This window comes from Typha angustifolia, chromosome 13 (genome assembly GCF_048772165.1).
Source record: "Typha angustifolia cultivar Huaian chromosome 13, ASM4877216v1, whole genome shotgun sequence".
NCBI lineage: Eukaryota > Viridiplantae > Streptophyta > Magnoliopsida > Poales > Typhaceae > Typha > Typha angustifolia.
Genome location: NC_133251.1, coordinates 12,581,684 through 12,599,158, shown reverse-complemented (window position 1 = coordinate 12,599,158; position 17,475 = coordinate 12,581,684). Strand labels below are relative to the sequence as shown.

Sequence of the window (17,475 nt, the reverse complement as noted above, 5' to 3'; positions counted from 1 at the left end):
GTACAATTTTTTTCTATGCATATTGGGCTAGTTGACTAGACTTTGTGAACCTAAATTTACGTCCCATGAGGAAGATAAATGAGGCTGCCAGAAAAGGTCTAGTCCAGCCTAACTAGGTTAGCCGTTATATACAACCAAACTGATAGATGTGCTATTCATGGTAAAAGGCCAATCAAAGTTACTCCTAAAGTAGGGGAGAAAATTATAGTGTGGTGGTAAATGGATCTTAGGGTTTAGGTAGGGTAACCTAGTTGTTTGAGATACCACAAGGCCCCTTCTGCAGCATGTTCTTGTGCAGCTTTGTTTTGCAGCTTAGGTTCACTGTAGCACTCCAAACAAGTTGATGTAACTCCTTTGATGTGCACAATAACTTTGTAAGTGAACCTGCATATATAAAAGACAAACAGTACTATATATCAGATGGATGAAAAATAAATTTCGCTGAGGTGAATAGTGAATTTGGTGAAGAACCCCTAGATCTACATAAGACATCAGAAATTGCAAATGTTCTGACAGAACCTAATTGGTACAGATAGTATGCAATTTAACTAGGATATGCTTACTTACAATCTATTTGTGCCAATGGCACGATAACTTATGGATTGTTAGCATTTATCAGGGTTATTACCACTACCATCACTCTTAACATCAAGGCATAGCAGACAGACAGAGGATTGTTTATCACAGTTTCTATTAAGCATTGATACTGACAACACGTATATTATTAAATAGCGTCCAGCATTACTTTCTTTCAATATATTAGCTCCTTTCTGACTGGAGTTGTAACTCAAACTACAATAATCCGAGTCTTGAGAATTAGCTTTTTATGGAACATCAGCAAGTATAAAGCTTACATTCTTAGGTGGCTTGGTCCTTCATCTTTACAACATTCAAAAAAAGGAGGACTCCAATAATTGGCAGCACAGAATTCAAATAGGCGCGACCTTGCCATTTTGTGATCCACAGAACCTATTTAGTAAAACTAACATTATCAACTGCTATGTTTATGAATTGCCATTCTTTTCAACATAAACTCTCACTATTTTATCCATAAGATCATCAGGAGTAAGAATTAACAAACTAGTGATCCCATTTAGTTTGCTATCCGTTGCTACCCCATTAGAAAGATCATATTGCTGTATGACTAGTTCATGTTGGTCGTTGCTTCCGATGCTGATCTTGCTGTTGAAGAAACAGAGGCTTTACAGTTGGAAGACAAACAAGCTGCATTGGTCCATTGGAGAGAGGAGTTATTCTCTTCTTTTTCCTGGATCTGTAGCTTCTCAATATGAATGGAGTTATCATTCTGTATTACAATGGGATCTTCATCAAAGCCTATTAGCTCTGCATTCTTCTTCCTAGTTGAATGCACAATATCCTCCAACGACTTGTTTTTATGCTTGTAACCATGAGCCTGCATATCATCAGCTATGTTAAGGTATTTAAACAGAGTCATGTAAATCAAATATATCAAAGATCTGCTAGTTGTCTAAAAAAGTGAGTTTAATGTCAGAGATATTGCACAAAAGCATATAATGATGCCTCAAATTAGGTATTACCATTTCTCAAGTGCTAATATTATAGTCTTATTATTAGTTTTCCAATAGTACCGGTCCATACACAATACAATTGGTTAGGGATCTCATGGAGTTATGAGACATTCTCAGTCTTAATTTCCCTTATGTGCATGAAACAATATTTTTAGTAATAGACCATGTGGCCCATGTATGAGACAGACAAGTGCCCTAGTAGTTTGTGGTTGGATGGACCAGATGTCCCGAGTAATAAGGAGAGGGCTAGCCCCTTGTCCATACCCCTTACCTGTGGTATACTCAGATTAGAAAGAGAACACACTAGATATTATTAGTTGAACTAAAAGAAGGAAATCTATGTTACATAAAATTGTACCTATAAGCCTATAACATCAAAAGTAATCTTTTAGATGGTGTTCTTTTCCTTTTTCTAGAGTTAAATTCAGTTGGTAACTTGGTATAACTTTGGGCATTATTCAGTCTATTATCTATTTATCTTTGATTCAAACAGTCGTAACTAGATTCACAACAAAGTCAGTTAATTAGTCAATCTATTAGTAGTTGCCAATATTTTCCAAGACTTAAACTTAGATATGGAAAAATTAAGGAGTTGGTTCAGAGTCAGATTTGATTGCCTTATCTTGCTCCTTTCTCTTCTTCTTTCTCTCTTTCCATCACAAACTTTGATATATTTCTCTGATTTTTCTTTCTTGTCAGAAATTTATCTTTATCTGCTCTAATACTTATTAGAGTTATTAGATTTATATTTTATTTATTTATCTTATTTCATGGTGACTTTATATAAAGTAAACCTATTATCGTTTCATGGTATCAGAATTTTTCGATCTCTAGGGACATTTTAAGTTGGATCTCTCATTCTTCAATAGTCTCTCTCTCCATCTCCCTCTTTGATCTTTTTTTCCACCATCGTCAAGCTCGAGAGCTGCCCCCTCACTCCTCGAGCTTGCTGCCACTACAGCAGCCACTGCTGCAATAGCCGCAGCCTCCACTAGGGGTGTAAATGAGCCGAGCCTGAGCGATCCGGCTCAGGCTCAGGCTCAGGCTCGGCTCGAAATTAGTTTCGAGCCTCACAATGTTGCTCAGGCTCGGCTCAGCTCAACCCGAGCCGAGCTCGAGCTGAGCCTAACCGAGCCCGAGCAAAGCTCGAGCTCGATTAGAGAAGCGGTGGCGACGTGGGCGGTTGCAATGTGGGCGGTGGCGACGTGGGCGATGGCGACATGGACAGCGGCTTGCCGAAGGAGTCGGAGACGGATGGAGGAGGCCGACGACGGAGGAGGAGGAGGAGGAGGAGGCCGACGGAGAGGAAGGTGTGGCGCCATGGTGGTGGCTTGCCGTCGTTGCCGATGGAGATCGACGGGGAGGGAAGAGTGAAGGTGATCGGGTGGATGAGGGTGAGAGTGAAGGTGAGGGTGGGGGAATTGATGATGGGGAAGGTGATGTGATGGGAAAGGTGAAGTAATTAATGAGGGTGGGGTAGGTGAGGATGATGAATGTTGGGGTAGTTACGGGTGAGAATGAGTTAGTGAGGGACACGTGGCAATATTTCCTTATGCCACGTGTCCTTAGTCATAGGGACTCAGGCTATCGAGCCTATCGAGCCGAGCCTGAGCGAGCCGGCTCCAGCTCAGGCTCGGCTCGATATTAATTTCGAGCCTATTATAATGGCTCGAGTTCGGCTCGGCTCGATCTGAGCCGAACTCGAGCTTCACCCGAGCCGAGCCCGAGCTGCTCGTCAAGCCTGACAGCCCTAGCCTCCACCTCCACCTCTGTTGCAAACGCAGTAGTTGCAACAGCTGTGTGTGTTTCAGCCTCCTTGAGCTTGGTCATCCTGTTGTCTTCCTCTTCCTCGGCTCTAGTTCCCTACAAGTGCAGCAGCAACTGCCACAGCAAATCCATAGCAAATCCATAGCTTCTGCAACAGCAGTCGCAGCTGCCACTGTTTTTAGCAGTAGCAGCATAGCCACCGGTCTCCACTCTCTTTTCATTCAGCAGCAGCAGTGTAGTAGTCCTTTGCAGGTTGTTGTTCTTGATCATGTCACCACAGTCTCATCTCTTTAATTCTGACAGCAACAGCACTGTGCCCGCCAGCAACTACCCACCATATGTTTGACGAAATTTCACTGTATTCACAACTCTCTTTTTTTGCTGCACTGTTCAAAAGTTCTGCTCATCAGTTGTTCGAAGGCTTGAGTGGACTAAAGGGGAAAATCTTGAATCACTCTCAAGGTGTTTGATAGATTGTCGTCCCTTCTAATGGCATCTTATGTTCCATTCAGTTGTGAGAGCGTATCATTAATCGAGTTTCTACTTGTCATTGAGCGGGATTAGATCACATGGGCCTCGTCCATTGAGATAGTCCTCTATGGCAACATCTTCTATAGCATATCAATGGCATCTTTATGGGGTATGCTCTCCCTCGCACTATCATCTAGACCACCACTGTGGCCTCTATTGAATCTGACACACTCAAGGTTGTTCAGTCGGAGGTTCCGTCTCCATATATGATGAGCAAGTCCCTGTGCGACATGGAGGTTTGCACCTACATCATCTTGTAGGTTAATCAATTGTTTCGATCTCAACTCTAGACCTTGACTTCTTCTCAGGTTATCTGGGCCCATCTCAATCGTTGATTCGTTCAACTGCAAGGTTGCATGAGCCTAAACAACAAAAGAGGTTGAGAAGTTTGCCAACTGGCCTTATTAATTTTATGTAGCAAGTCCCTCTGTTATCTGATTTTGCTTTGTTCTAAACTTTGCTACCATCTTCTAGAGGATTGGCGTTACCTCCAATTATTTCAGTTTATTTGAAGCTTTCACTTAGATGTCAAGGTAACTTTGTGGTGAAAAGCTCTTTTACTCTTTGATGGAAGAAGATCAAAACCTATTCTGTTTGGGATCATTTTATCAAAGTTTTTAAGTGATGTCATAACCAATATTAAGGAAAAGTTCTCCTATTGAAATGATCGACAAAAGATACAGGGCATAAGATGATATATAATTTATAGTTTAGGAACTATATAAGTTCATACTTTACTTCTGTCAACCATGATAACCAACAAAAAGATCCCAAGGGTCAAAGTGATCGGTACAATCAACCACGCGAAGCAATTCATCATGAGATCTAGCAAACAAGAAATCTTTAGATATAACTGCGGGATTCAGTAGGTAATTTATAAACAGTTCTTGTATTTGTTTCTTGTTAGTAGTTAATTTGATCCTAGTGAAAATGGTCTATAATTTTTACTTAGTTTGACTTTTTCTACATAAATATCATATCTTTGTATTGCTTATTGTTTATCGTTCATTATTTACAATTAAGTCTTCACGTAAGAGATCATATAGTTTACATTATAAACATTGTATAAAACAACTAACTTGTAAAATTTAAGTAACAAGTAACGACAAAGAGAAATGATCATATATAGCACAAAATGCAGTATCCTTAATAGAATAGCAACAAAATCCAACTAAAAGCAGATAACTTCAAATTAATCATGAAAACAAATTGAGATACTGTCCAAGTTTTCTACTATCTAGGTTGAGATTGATAAGTAGAAAATGAGTTTAGCTAAACACCATGGCTAAAGTTATCTGTTTATGGTCCTTTTAAATACTACATAAACTTCTATAGTTGCTTCCTAATTCCACTAAGCACTACCTTAATGGATACTTAGTACTTATATTGCACCTGGAAACTGTGCTACCCACCCTTTCTAACATCACACATAAAAAAGAATTGATTATCATAGTGGGCAAGACAAGTGGAATAATTTGGAATTTTTACCACATAAAAAAGAATTGATTAACATCACTATTTATTTTTGAGGTTTTCACGTAATTGCCACTGAAAATTCTAATAATATGATAATTGCTGCTACATTTTTCAATATATCATAATTGTCAACGAATAAATCTTTGTAAAATTTTTGGATTATTCTTAAAATGATAGCATTATCCTTATATAAATTATTTAAAATCATTCAAAAATATCTAATATTATATGATATTATGAGATAAAAAAATATTTTTTATAAGAAATAATTATTAATAATTAGTTTACACTTTAAATTTCTAGAAACTATTTTAGTCACTACTTATATATGTATGTTCATTAATTTTAATAGCCATAGTTTTTAGGAATATTACTCTGATGGTATTTTGAAAGTCAAAATATTTTTAACCGTGATTCTAATATTCTAATGAATTTAGAAGCAATTACAATATTTTAAAATTTACAATGGTGACGTCAAAATAACATTTTATTTTTGGGATTTCTTGCGCCTCTATTTCCTTCGAGATTCCCTTAGTTGTCTATACCAAGTATTTACATGTATATCATTCAAAATTCATGATTCTTGTATTAATACTCTTTCGGTTACAAATCAAAATATGAACCTTTGAATAGATACTTTTACCTTTTCATCAAGATACATCTGTATTTTTATTGTTAAATATATTGACTTTCAATTGTAGATTAACTTTGAAGGTTATTCGAAATAGATAAATAAAATATATATATAAGAGTTTGAAAAGGCATATGGGCAAAAGTTATATAAGTATTTTGAGAGATACATATAAGACAGATAGCGATAATAGAGAGATATATAAGTAAATAAGATATTTAAAAAAGGTATAGATTGGGAAAAATGCTAAGTGAAAACTTGGTGGAAAATAGTGGGATTTTGGGATCTAGGTTGTGCTAAGACCTCAATCAGGATTGCAAGCTAAGCTAATGAGACCTCATTTAGACATAAGTTGAGCACTAATTTTGGTTTAGCTCTGATCTAAGAAACCATTTGGTAGATAACTATGTGATGTAAAAGTCCAAGCGGTTAGGCAATCTGTCTATAATAGATTATATTTTCAACAAAACTTTTTAATGCCGAAACTTCTAGAGGACGAAACGTAACGAATCGTGTTAAGTATCATATTCATCCTGACACGAGTACGATCCGATTATTAAATGAGTTACATTTAATAAACACAGACAACAGATGACACGATACAATTCGTGTAACTTGTTTAAATGCCGTGCCGTGTTAAAACAACTCATTAATATGACATAAATTACGATACGATAAAATGACACCAATAATAAAACATAATAACATATTTAGCACAACACAAATAAAATAATCTATTTTTAATTTACACTATATAGATGACCCATTAGACAAATAAAATAGTCTATTTTTAACTCAAATCTTATTCAACACAAAAATAAAAATTTAAGCATTCAACTATAAAATAGTCCACCCTGTGTAGTAAGTTAAGTTAGCTGGCTCAACTCACCGACACAAGAAATCAACAATTAATGAGAGCAGAGTTAGGCTCATGCCCGACCTGCTCTACTATAGCTAACATAGTAAAACGTCAGCATTTTAGTCGTGGACGGTGCACCACAGCATCTTACCTATTTTTGATTAACACCCATCCCAATTTTTGAGTTTAGAGTTCATTCTGCGTACGTCCTGATTAATTATTGGAGAGATATTCCATCAACTTTATTACTTGTGCACCACAGCACCTAGAATCTATTTCTTATTAACACTTAATCACCTACCAATAGACTACAGAGTCCCGTACTGGAGCTTACTCCGGCCCAAAAAAATGGACCGGAGCGTTATGTCATGCTGAGTAAGCTCTACGTACGAAGCCCTTATGATTAAGTGGTTGGTGGTGACATAATTTCATGTGTGTAATTGACATCGATTAGATTCTTCTAAAGAGATAAAAGACTAGAGCAACAGTGAAGAGTGACACAGAATAATATACAAAGTAACTTATTACTTTACTCCTGCCGACATCGCCCGGCATTTCAATTAGTGTTTTCCATGGTGTAATTATTTTTTTTCTCAATTCTACGAGCAATTTGAAATGCATTCCAATGGTGTCTAAGAAACTTTTACATCCGTGGGAACTTGCAAAAGTGCATTCGAACACACTCTAAATTTAAGTCAGTCTTATAAATAACATTTAGATGGGTTTAGGGCAATCTAATTAAAAAACTTTTTAAAGAAAAATATTTATTATATTAAGGGGATTAAAGATTTGCATTGCTCGTAGACATAGGTATATTGTCGAACTACGTAAATCTTATCGAGTGGTTTGTTTTCTTTGTGATTTGCATATATTTAAGATTCTTGACTGTAATTATCTTATCTATCGTTAACGCAGCTGATGTCTAGAACTCGTCGTGTGGTGTTAGGGGTGATGCTGAGAAATTATGAGTGCGGAGAAGTAGGGTTGTTCAATACGTAATTGTAATTTCTTTTTTATCGAGAGGGGTGAGGTAAAGTATAATATGTACATAAATACATCTCATGTAGGGAATTAGTGTTAGTGTGGGAAAGTTTGTCACAATAAATGCAAGGAAATTTAAAAATATTGTTTCCTACTAACAATGTGAGGAAAAAAGGAAATACGAGAAGTATACGTTATATACAATATAATGCGATTTTATGAAATTTATTAAGTCCGCAGTAGAATAAAATACTATTTACTACTACTAGTTTGACATAAATCTAAAGGTATTTTCGCCATTTAGTTCAGAACATCACCAATTCTCAATAAAATTATATTATTTTTCAACACTTTAATATTAATTTTATGTCTTATTAAATGTAATTATTACTCATTATACTAGTATTGAATTAAATATTACAATAACTTAAACTAGTATTAGCTCTCTTCTCCAAGTATTAAAAATTAAAATAATTATGCCTACTCTACTCTTATTTTACAAGTAAACACAATCTTAGATTTCACCAAATTTTAGCCAATTTACTAAATTGTACAGTCTAGAATTTAAATCATGTACGTCGCTGAATTATTACTCTGAATTAAATACTGCTGAGATATTGTTCCAAACTGTCGCGCTGTCGAGTTATTTTTCAAGTTACTGCATCACTGAGCCAAGCCACCAAACTAGCAATTTTGTTTTCACAATAATTATTTGAGATTAAAATTATACATGCAATTGGGCGAGCACGTCTTTTTCAAAGTTAGTTAGTTGCTCACGGCTTCATTAGGTTCATTTTACTCGTGCGCGAGAACACAACAACTTTATCTCGGGTTAAGACTTATCACGAACCACAAATGGACAAGACCGTCAAGTAGCTAATGAATCGACAATTTCGACATCATCTGGGTCATTTCGTGCATGTTTTCCATATTTCAAACTGACATTATTTTTTATGACAAAACTGCGCTATTGTGGGACCGAAATAATTGAAAACTGATTAATGGAATATTTACAGAAGTTGAAATTTCATAATTTCCTAATTAAATCGGGCAGTGTTGCTGAAATTCAAACTCAAAAGTACTTACACATAAGCTCTTTTAATCATGTGAGTATAATCTTACCGGCAAAAATCTAATCATGAAAATTTAATAATGTTCTAATTTGATCAGGGCCGCTAAAATTTAAACTTTGAACCATTTCACTGTAGTCTCATCAGAGAAAATCTGATCACTAGTTATTTATCAACCTTATAAATATGTGCAGGAGGGCACAAGGCTCTCCAGAGCATTTCTCCAAGAAGTTGTTTCATTTGTTAATAGAGAGCAACATCTGAAGATCATTTTGAAAGATGGAGAGTACTCCTCTGGCCATTTATCCTGCAAAAGTTGGTCGCAAGTCTGCAGGCTATCATCCCACGCTTTGGGGTGACTTTTTTGCAACTTACAAGCCAACCTCTCTTTCTCAACAGGCATGCACGCATGTATAAATTAAATTAAACTTCCTTTCTGCATCTCTTTGTAAACCAACTGCTAATCAAAAGGCAGGAGATTGCTCCACAGGCACGCACGCATGCATAAATTAAATTAAACTTCCTTTCTGACATCTCTTTGTATCTCAACTGCTAATTAAAAGGCCGAAGATTGCCTGATCGCCTTAATTTGAAATAAATTGCTTTCATGTTACAGAAGTCGGATTCATGGATAAGGCAAAGGATTGAAGAACTGAAGGAAGAAGTAAGGGGAGAACTAGTATCTGCTACTGATTTGGTTGAAAAGCTTCGTTTGATTGATGCGATCCAACATCTCGGCATAGCTTATCACTTTGAAAAGGAGATTGACGAGGCATTAAGCCATGCCTATGATGCCAAATTCGAAAGCTCCGAGCTCGATGCTGTTTCTCTTCGGTTTAGGTTGCTCAGACAACAAGGCTATCGTGTCCCTGCTGGTAACTCTCTCTCTATATCTCTCTCTCTCTCTCTCTCTCTCTCTCTCTCTCTCTCTCTCTCTCTCTATATATATATATATATATACCTTAAATTTACAGTTTACTTTATTATATATATGTACATTAACTTTACATTTTACTTTAGCCTTGAATTATGACGAGCAGCAACAAATTCGCATTTCCTTTTGAATTAGTTTAATTAGTCAGACTTCTTGTTAATATAAAGCAAGTTATGGAGAAACATAAGTGATTTTGCAGATGAATTTAGCAAGTTCAAAGACGGCAACGGCAGTTTCAAAGCAACCTTAGCTGATGATCCGAGGGGCTTATTGAGCTTATATAACGCAGCTTACCTTGGCATTCATGGAGAGGACATACTCGAGGAGGCCATTTTGTTCACTAAGAACCATCTGAAATCTATGCAGAAAAGTTTGGAGCATCCTCTAGCGCCGCAAGTGTCACGCTTTCTTGAAACGCCGTTGTTTAGGACGATGAAGAGGCTAGAGGCAAGACGTTACATTTCCGAATACGAAGCGGAGGATGCATGTAACAACTCAGTCCTAGAGCTTGCAAAGCTGGATTTCAATCTGGTACAATCTATTCATTGTGAGGAGTTGAAGATTATAACTCTGTAAGTCGCTCAACTTCTCTCAGTAGTATGTCCAATAAATTACACTAAAGCAGTACGGCTGTGTTCCTGATATTTTGTCGCAGTAGGACTGCGTAATGCCAACTTGAATACTATCTGAATGCTATATATTGCATCCTATTCCTCTCTATGAAATTGGTATAAGTTTCATCTAACATTGTAATTCAAATTGCAGATGGTGGAAGGAATCAGATCTTCTAAAGTTAGGATACGCTCGGGATCGCATAGTGGAGTGTTATTTTTGGATCGTAGGAGTACTTTTTGAGCCCCACTATTCTCGCTCTCGTTTGATGACTACGAAAGTGATTGGCCTCCTATCTATCCTGGATGATACTTACGACGTCTATGCAACTTTGGAGGACTGTCGACAGCTTACTGATGCCATACAGAGGTCTATATTAATAATCTTAATTGACTGCATGCGACTCCTCATCATTCAATTGATGCTATTGTTATATTTACCTACTAATTAGTTAGTTGAGACAATATATGAACATGTATAAAATACATATGCATTCATCATATAGAAGTACGTACTGATCGTCTTTATCAATTCCACCTTCAGGAGCTATTATCTGGAGAAAAATTATGTTCTATTTATAAGCTAAAGTCTAATAATTTTCCAAGTCAATTATGTGAATGACTCCAAGAACTTCTCAAGCTATATATGCTTCACAATTACGTACAAATATTCTTTCTTTTCCTCATCTGAAAATGAATGATTAATATATTTATAGTACATGATTCTGCTAAAAAGTGGTAACTGTGTATAGGTGGGATACAGAGGCTGCTGAGCAGCTACCTGAGTATTTGAAGCATTACTTTCTCAAACTTGTCAACACCTACAAAGAATTTGAGGATGAACTAGCACCCGAGGAGAAATATCGTGTATCTTACCTGATAGAAGAAGTATACTATAGCTATCCTTCTTACCTTACCTTAAAATTTTGGGATCGTAAATCATCTTAATACGTACACTTATGGTTCTTAATTACCTTGTACATCCTGAAGAATTAATACACTAGTACTACATATATTTTGCTTCTTTGCAGTTAAAGAAAGTAGCAAAATGTTATCTCCAAGAAGTTGAATGGTATGCCATTGACTTTGTCCCAACCTTTGAAGAGCATTTAAACGTTTCACTGGTTACCACATGCTATCGAATGCTGGCTTGTGCTTCTTTTCTCGGGATGGGCGATGTAGCAACAAAGGAGGTGTTCGAGTGGGTTGCTACATTTCCTGATATTGTGAAAGCTTCGACTATGATTTCTCGATGCTTGGATGATGTCGTCTCAGCTGAGGTATTTACTCTTTTGCATTTTGAGTTAGCTCTAAAATTCTCAATTCTTATCCGCGTGACCTCCGATAACATTTTAAAAAGGAATGTGAATAAGGCATACAATCATTATACTTTAATTTGAATATTGCAAACAAAAGCCAAAAATAAAGTAAAGCGCGGATATATATATAGAGAAAATGGATCATAAGGATAACTAAACACAAAATTAATCATGCATGCTAGCTCTTAGAAAACCTATACATGTCATCCTATATTCTCAGTATTAATTACTAAAGACCACTATGAACAAATTTATGAATTTTTGCAGCTTGAACGTAAGAGAGGACATTTTGTGACTTCAATGGACAGCTATATGAAGGAATACAACTCAACAGTGGAGGTAGCAACGAAGAAACTCCAAACTTTGGTGGAAGACGCATGGAAGACTACAAATCAAGCATTCCTCAAGCCAACAACAGTTCCTATGCCAATTCTTGAACGACCAGCCAATTTTAGCCGGATGATAGAAGCCATATACAAGTACGTTGATGCATACACGAATTCTACTAAGCTCAAAGACATCATTGCCTTGTTGTTCCTCCGACGCATCCCTGCTTGAGTTCCTTAAATTAATGGAGTCCATCACGACTACTATTTATACTCCAATTGAAGAAATTTATTATATATCAAGGTGTGTGGCTAAATGAGAGTGAGTCATATTAATTACAATAATATATTACGTTTAGATTTTTAGAGAGCAAGCTGTGTGATGCTTAATATGTTTTCTCTTATTAATACATATGAGCTATAATTATTAATATGATATTTATATTATATAAATATATTATTTTAAAATTATATATAGATATATATATATATTATTTTTAGATTATAAATGTGCATATTTGTTAGTCATTAGATTCACCATATTTTGGTGGAATATTTTAAAATAGTAGATAACTTCAAGTTTGTAATGAAGCTGGTAAACATATATTAGATTTTGTTAGTTTTAGTTGTATTTATGTAATTAACAAATTATATTATAAAACATAATTTATATTCATGTAATATGTTAGATTTTATGTATGAGTATATGCATAAGGAATGGGATATTTGATGAAGAATATTAAAGTAAAAGATTAATTTTAAAATTAAAGTATTCGAAATGATTTTAAAGTCATTATTGAAATGTCTAAACGGTGTCATGATGGTTGAAGAAGTATAAAATTTTACTTAAAGGCACTGGAACAAGTACTTTGCATTTAACTATTTAGTCTGCCGTTTGAACAAGGTGTTTGAAAGTACTCTAAGCCCGTTCAAACGCACTCTATAGCCATTCGTATCGCATTCACATATAGAGAGAGCTTATTTTGGCTATTCGAACATATCCTGCAGATGTTCACACATATAGCGGAGATAGAGGTTTATATTTGGTTGTTCACAGTATGTTCACACTTCAAATCAGTGTGTTTAAATAAAATAGGGCCGCTTTCAAATGCACCCATGTAATTTGCAATTTCTAGAGTAATGTGAGACATGATTTGACTTAGATTTGCTTTATCTCTAAGAGATATTTATCTTATTTTTAAGAGAATCCGCTTAGAATCTTTGAAGAGATATTTATCTTATCTATGATGATATTTATTTTATTTATGAGATATTTATCTTATCCTTAAGAAGTATATAAATGATTTTAATATAACCCTAAGAGGATGGCCGTCAAGTATTAGATTGGAGAACACTTTTTTGCCTTAGACGAAACATGCTAAATCATTTCCATCTTAACACATCTATATTTGATCTAGAAACACTACGTTTTGAGGTTACTGAGACAGAATGATCAACTTCGAGGTGATATGTAAGCTTCTTGTTAACTGCTATAAGTTTAGTGATTAATTTTGATCCGAATATGGATCCGTTGTTTTTTATTCGGTTTAGAGTTTTTCTACGTAAAAATTTTGTGTTTTCAATCATATTTTTCATACGTCATTTTACTCATATTATTATTATTGATGGAGTATGATAGATTTCATCTTCTACGACATTTCTTATGTTTTTCAATTGGTATAAGAGTATACCTAAGTATTCATATAAATTTTAGTTTTTTTAAATTTAATTCTGAAAAAACTTAGATACACGTAGGAATCTAAACCCTAAATAGGAAAAAACCAAAACTTTTACGTGGAAAAATCTAAATAGGAAAAAAACCATAGATTCAAACTCGGATCAAAATCAATCACTAAGATTGTAGCAGTTACAAGACTAACTCACCAAACAACCCGTCGATTCCCACGACTTTGTTTCTCTCAGTCTCTCTCGCTAGAACCCACGATTCACCGCTTCCCAATTGATCTCCAATCTCAGTAGCCCTCAAAATTGATCGTTCGTCTAGATGACTCTTCAGACGAAAGTTTGATGCAATATAAAAATGATAGACCTTATTGATAGAAGAAACGATATAGCCTCAAGAACTCTCTTTCAATTGCATTCACCAACCCACTTAGAGTTAGGGCACCACAATGCTTATATATTGAACCAAGATAGAGCCAAATCCAGGTCATATCAATAAGTCCAGAATTTGCATATTATGCAGATGCGTTTGAATACGGTCCAAGTGCATCTGAACAGGTTGACTTGTTCTCAGGTGCATTTGAACGGGCCCAAGTGCATTTGAACGCGATGACTTGATTTTCACTAGTTGAGTTCTAACGTGTAAATACACTCCTCTATATGTGTGAACGTGTTGTGAACGTATGTAGGGTGCATTCAAACGGCCCTTGACTGCATTCGAATGACAAAAAAATGTTCTATGTATTTGCGAATGCATGTACACGCGTTCGAATGGCTTGAACGCATTTTCTGTATATGCGAACGCCTGTGCACGCATTCGAATGGTCTGAATACGTTCTCTGTATATGGGAACGCCTGTGCACGCGTTCGAACAGCCTGAACGCGTTATCTATATATGCGAACTCCTGAGAGCGTTCAAACGCCACGTTCGAACGTAATGCGAATGCAGAAATTTTTCTCTTTTAATCTTGAAATTCTTTAATTCAAATACGTTTAAAATTCGTATAAATGCTCATGTACATGTATAAAAACACTTAGAATATTTTGTACACAATTGTCATACCTAAAAGCCTAACAAATTTAATTTTCTTTTTCTTTATGTAAATTGAATTATATGAGCTATAGCCCCATTTATGGGTTTTATTATTAGTTGATTGTATGGACATTTTGAGGTTCATTGAGGTCGATGGTGTTTTAGATTTCTTATTTTTGTTTAAATTATTTCTAAAAATTTTAGCTCTTAATTTATCAAGATTGCGAAAATATTAATCGGCATGTCATATAACTAGGGCTGAAAACGGGTCGGATTAACTCCGACCCGACCCGACTTGGATCGGATTCAGATAAAAAATTTCTATCCGATTCGGATACGGATAGAATTTTTGAAAAAACTTCGGATACGGGTCGGATATATTTTTCCGATTCGGATACGGATATCAGATATCCGTTTACCCGTATATTTTTTTAAATGATTTACAGTTTTTAGTTTGCTTATTTAAATAGTAAATATTAATATTGTTACTAATAATACTTTATATATTATTTATAGAGATTAATTTCTCTAATTTTATATATTTGACATACAAAAAAATTATTTGTTGTAAAACTCTAAATAATTTTGTGTTAATTATATCTAAATAAAATATTATAATTATTTTAAATTCAATTAATATCCATTTAAGATCCGATTCTTTATCCGAAAATTATCGGTATCCGTTTAGTTAGGATATGGTTTTAAATTTTACTATCCGTCCAATATCCGTATCCGAATCCGTATCCGACTAAAAATATGGATCCGGATATAGGTTGAGCACTATCCATTCCGTATCCGATCCGTTTTCACCCCTACATATAACAATAAAAGGGAGACATATGTGGGGTCCTACAATAATGCGATAGTGACGGGTGTTCTTTTTATGTCTTTCTTTATTTAAGTATACTTCATAGGGAAAGAGGGTCCGGTTGGGCTGGTTTGGGTCGGGTTAAGCGAGTCTGGTCGGATTTGGGTCAACTTCATCCTGACCCAAACACGACCTGATTAATAAACAGGTTGAATTTGGTAAACATTAACACGACCCGATTATTAAACGGGTAATACGATTTAATGAACAGGTCGGATTAACATGACACGTTAACACGATGCGCCTAGGAGTGGCAAAACTTGACCCGACTCGATTACCCGGCTCTTAATCGGGTTTGGGTTTGATATAATTAGGTTCGGGTAGTAAACGGGTCAACTCGTCTAACCCGAGTAATAATCGCTTGACTATACGGATCAGATCGGGTCAAGTCAACCCGCCAGCCCGCCTTTCTTAGAAAGCCAACTCCTTCTCCCACAATCGCCTCCACCGAGCAAATCGTGTCCGACGCAGTCACTACGAAGAAGATCCCCAGCCCCACCACCGGCGCCGGCGCCCTCCACCTCTTCTTCCACGACTGCTCTCTGATTGGTGCGATGCCTCCGTCCTCATCTTTGGGGTACCACTTCAACCGCGCCTAGAGCGACGACGACATCAACCTCTCCCTCCCCCGCTCCTCGGCGACGTCTTCGACATCGTCGTCCGTTCCCGCAGCTACTGCAATGTAGAGTCCTACTGTCTGTCCCCCACCAAGAAAAGGCAAAGGGGAAGAAACTCCAAGAAATAAGTCACCCAATCGCTAGTTGCTACATCTCGCCCCCTTCCTCTTTAACTTTATGCAAAATTCCATGACCTGATCTTTAACCTTTCCCCATCTGATTGGAAAAAAGAAGTTAAAGTGAGAGAATTAAAGATATGCCTCCTCCTCCTCCTCCTCCTGGTGGTGGTGGTGGTGGTGGAAGCAGTAGCAATAGCAGCACTATCTCCACTCTTCTTGAAGTTGTCCACTCTACCGGTGCATCCAATCTCTTCTTCAACCACCTCTATGGTTAGTCTCACCCTCTAATGCACTTATGCCCCTTGCTCTTCATGGTTTGCCTTTGTTTATTTTGCTTTGATGGTCTTCTAGATATATGGAAGGTGGGATATGTTTCTTGTTTGTTGGTCATGTTTTTCTCCAAATAATCAGCTGTCCTATGAAAATAGACTCATCAAACTGAATACTTGTCATAGATTTTAATTGGCATTAGAATTTCCTTATTATGGAGTTAGTTGGTTGTTTATCCTTGAGTCTAAAATTTAAGAAGCTACTACAGGAATAAAAGGAGTACTGAAGATGGCATTACATTAATTCTTCCCTCAAGTTCTGTACTGTACAAGCTGGAATATACAATTTCAGTACATGGTCCCAATGAAAGACAATAAAATTACATGATTATGGCCTATTGCAATAGAAACATGAGCCTTAGTATGCCATAGAATGGATAGTATAAAATGAGTAGAACCCCGTAAGACTCAAATGAGGAGAAAGGCAAACAAGGATGAAGGTATAAAACTACCATTAAATATATGCTTCTTACCCATAGAAGTTTCAGATATAACTATATAAGCCAGTAACATCTTTCATACATATACATGGCATGTTAGAACTTAAAAGTACAAGTGATCTAAGTAGAATTTTCATATTGAGAAGTTCAGAGGATAATTATGAGGGCTATATGTGAACTCGTCGATCCTATTATTGCCTATATTGGAGTTTAATTGTTGGATTTCTTTAGGTCTCTGTATTTCTTAGCTTCGCCACTTGTCTTCCTCAACTTTGTGTCCTGGGAAAGGGAAAAGGCTTCCACTGACTTGTTTTTGGTGAATTAATTTGAT

The 17,475-nt window shown here is 36.1% G+C and overlaps 1 protein-coding gene and 1 long non-coding RNA gene across 4 annotated transcripts in view; one reads left to right on the top strand and one right to left on the bottom strand.

Moving 5' to 3' along the window:
* The window catches only part of LOC140774798 (uncharacterized), a 35,649-nt gene extending 34,461 nt beyond the window's left edge, over positions 1-1,188 (bottom strand). Inside the window, exons 1-2 of the long non-coding RNA XR_012106648.1 lie at positions 1,082-1,188; positions 855-969 (exon numbers count right to left, since the gene is read on the bottom strand). This is a non-coding gene — a long non-coding RNA (uncharacterized lncRNA). The remainder of the gene's footprint in view (positions 1-854; positions 970-1,081) is intronic.
* Positions 1,189-9,073: 7,885 nt separating this feature from the next.
* Positions 9,074-12,421, top strand: LOC140773026 (alpha-humulene synthase-like). 3 transcript variants are annotated; one of them, XM_073115346.1, is made up of 7 exons: positions 9,074-9,276; positions 9,482-9,740; positions 9,999-10,371; positions 10,565-10,780; positions 11,163-11,298; positions 11,415-11,690; positions 11,997-12,421. In XM_073115346.1, exons 1-7 carry the CDS (start codon positions 9,145-9,147, stop codon positions 12,285-12,287), a joined length of 1,683 nt encoding a protein of 560 aa, XP_072971447.1. In that variant the 5' UTR covers positions 9,074-9,144; the 3' UTR covers positions 12,288-12,421. The 3 variants fall into 3 exon arrangements, with proteins under 3 accessions (XP_072971447.1, XP_072971448.1, XP_072971449.1); XM_073115347.1 differs by having other exon boundaries at positions 9,075-9,264; XM_073115348.1 differs by having other exon boundaries at positions 9,075-9,276; positions 11,442-11,690.
* Positions 12,422-17,475: the final 5,054 nt, after the last annotated feature.

What these genes read in the sequence shown, in the direction of transcription:
- LOC140773026 (XM_073115346.1), top strand. Translation starts at nt 9,145, where the DNA reads ATGGAGAGTACTCCTCTGGCCATTTATCCTGCAAAAGTTGGTCGCAAG. An exon ending in AGGCTATCGTGTCCCTGCTG is followed by an intron (nt 9,741 to 9,998) that starts GTAACTCTCTCT and finishes GTGATTTTGCAG; the next exon opens with ATGAATTTAGCAAGTTCAAA. An exon ending in GAGTTGAAGATTATAACTCT is followed by an intron (nt 10,372 to 10,564) that starts GTAAGTCGCTCA and finishes TTCAAATTGCAG; the next exon opens with ATGGTGGAAGGAATCAGATC.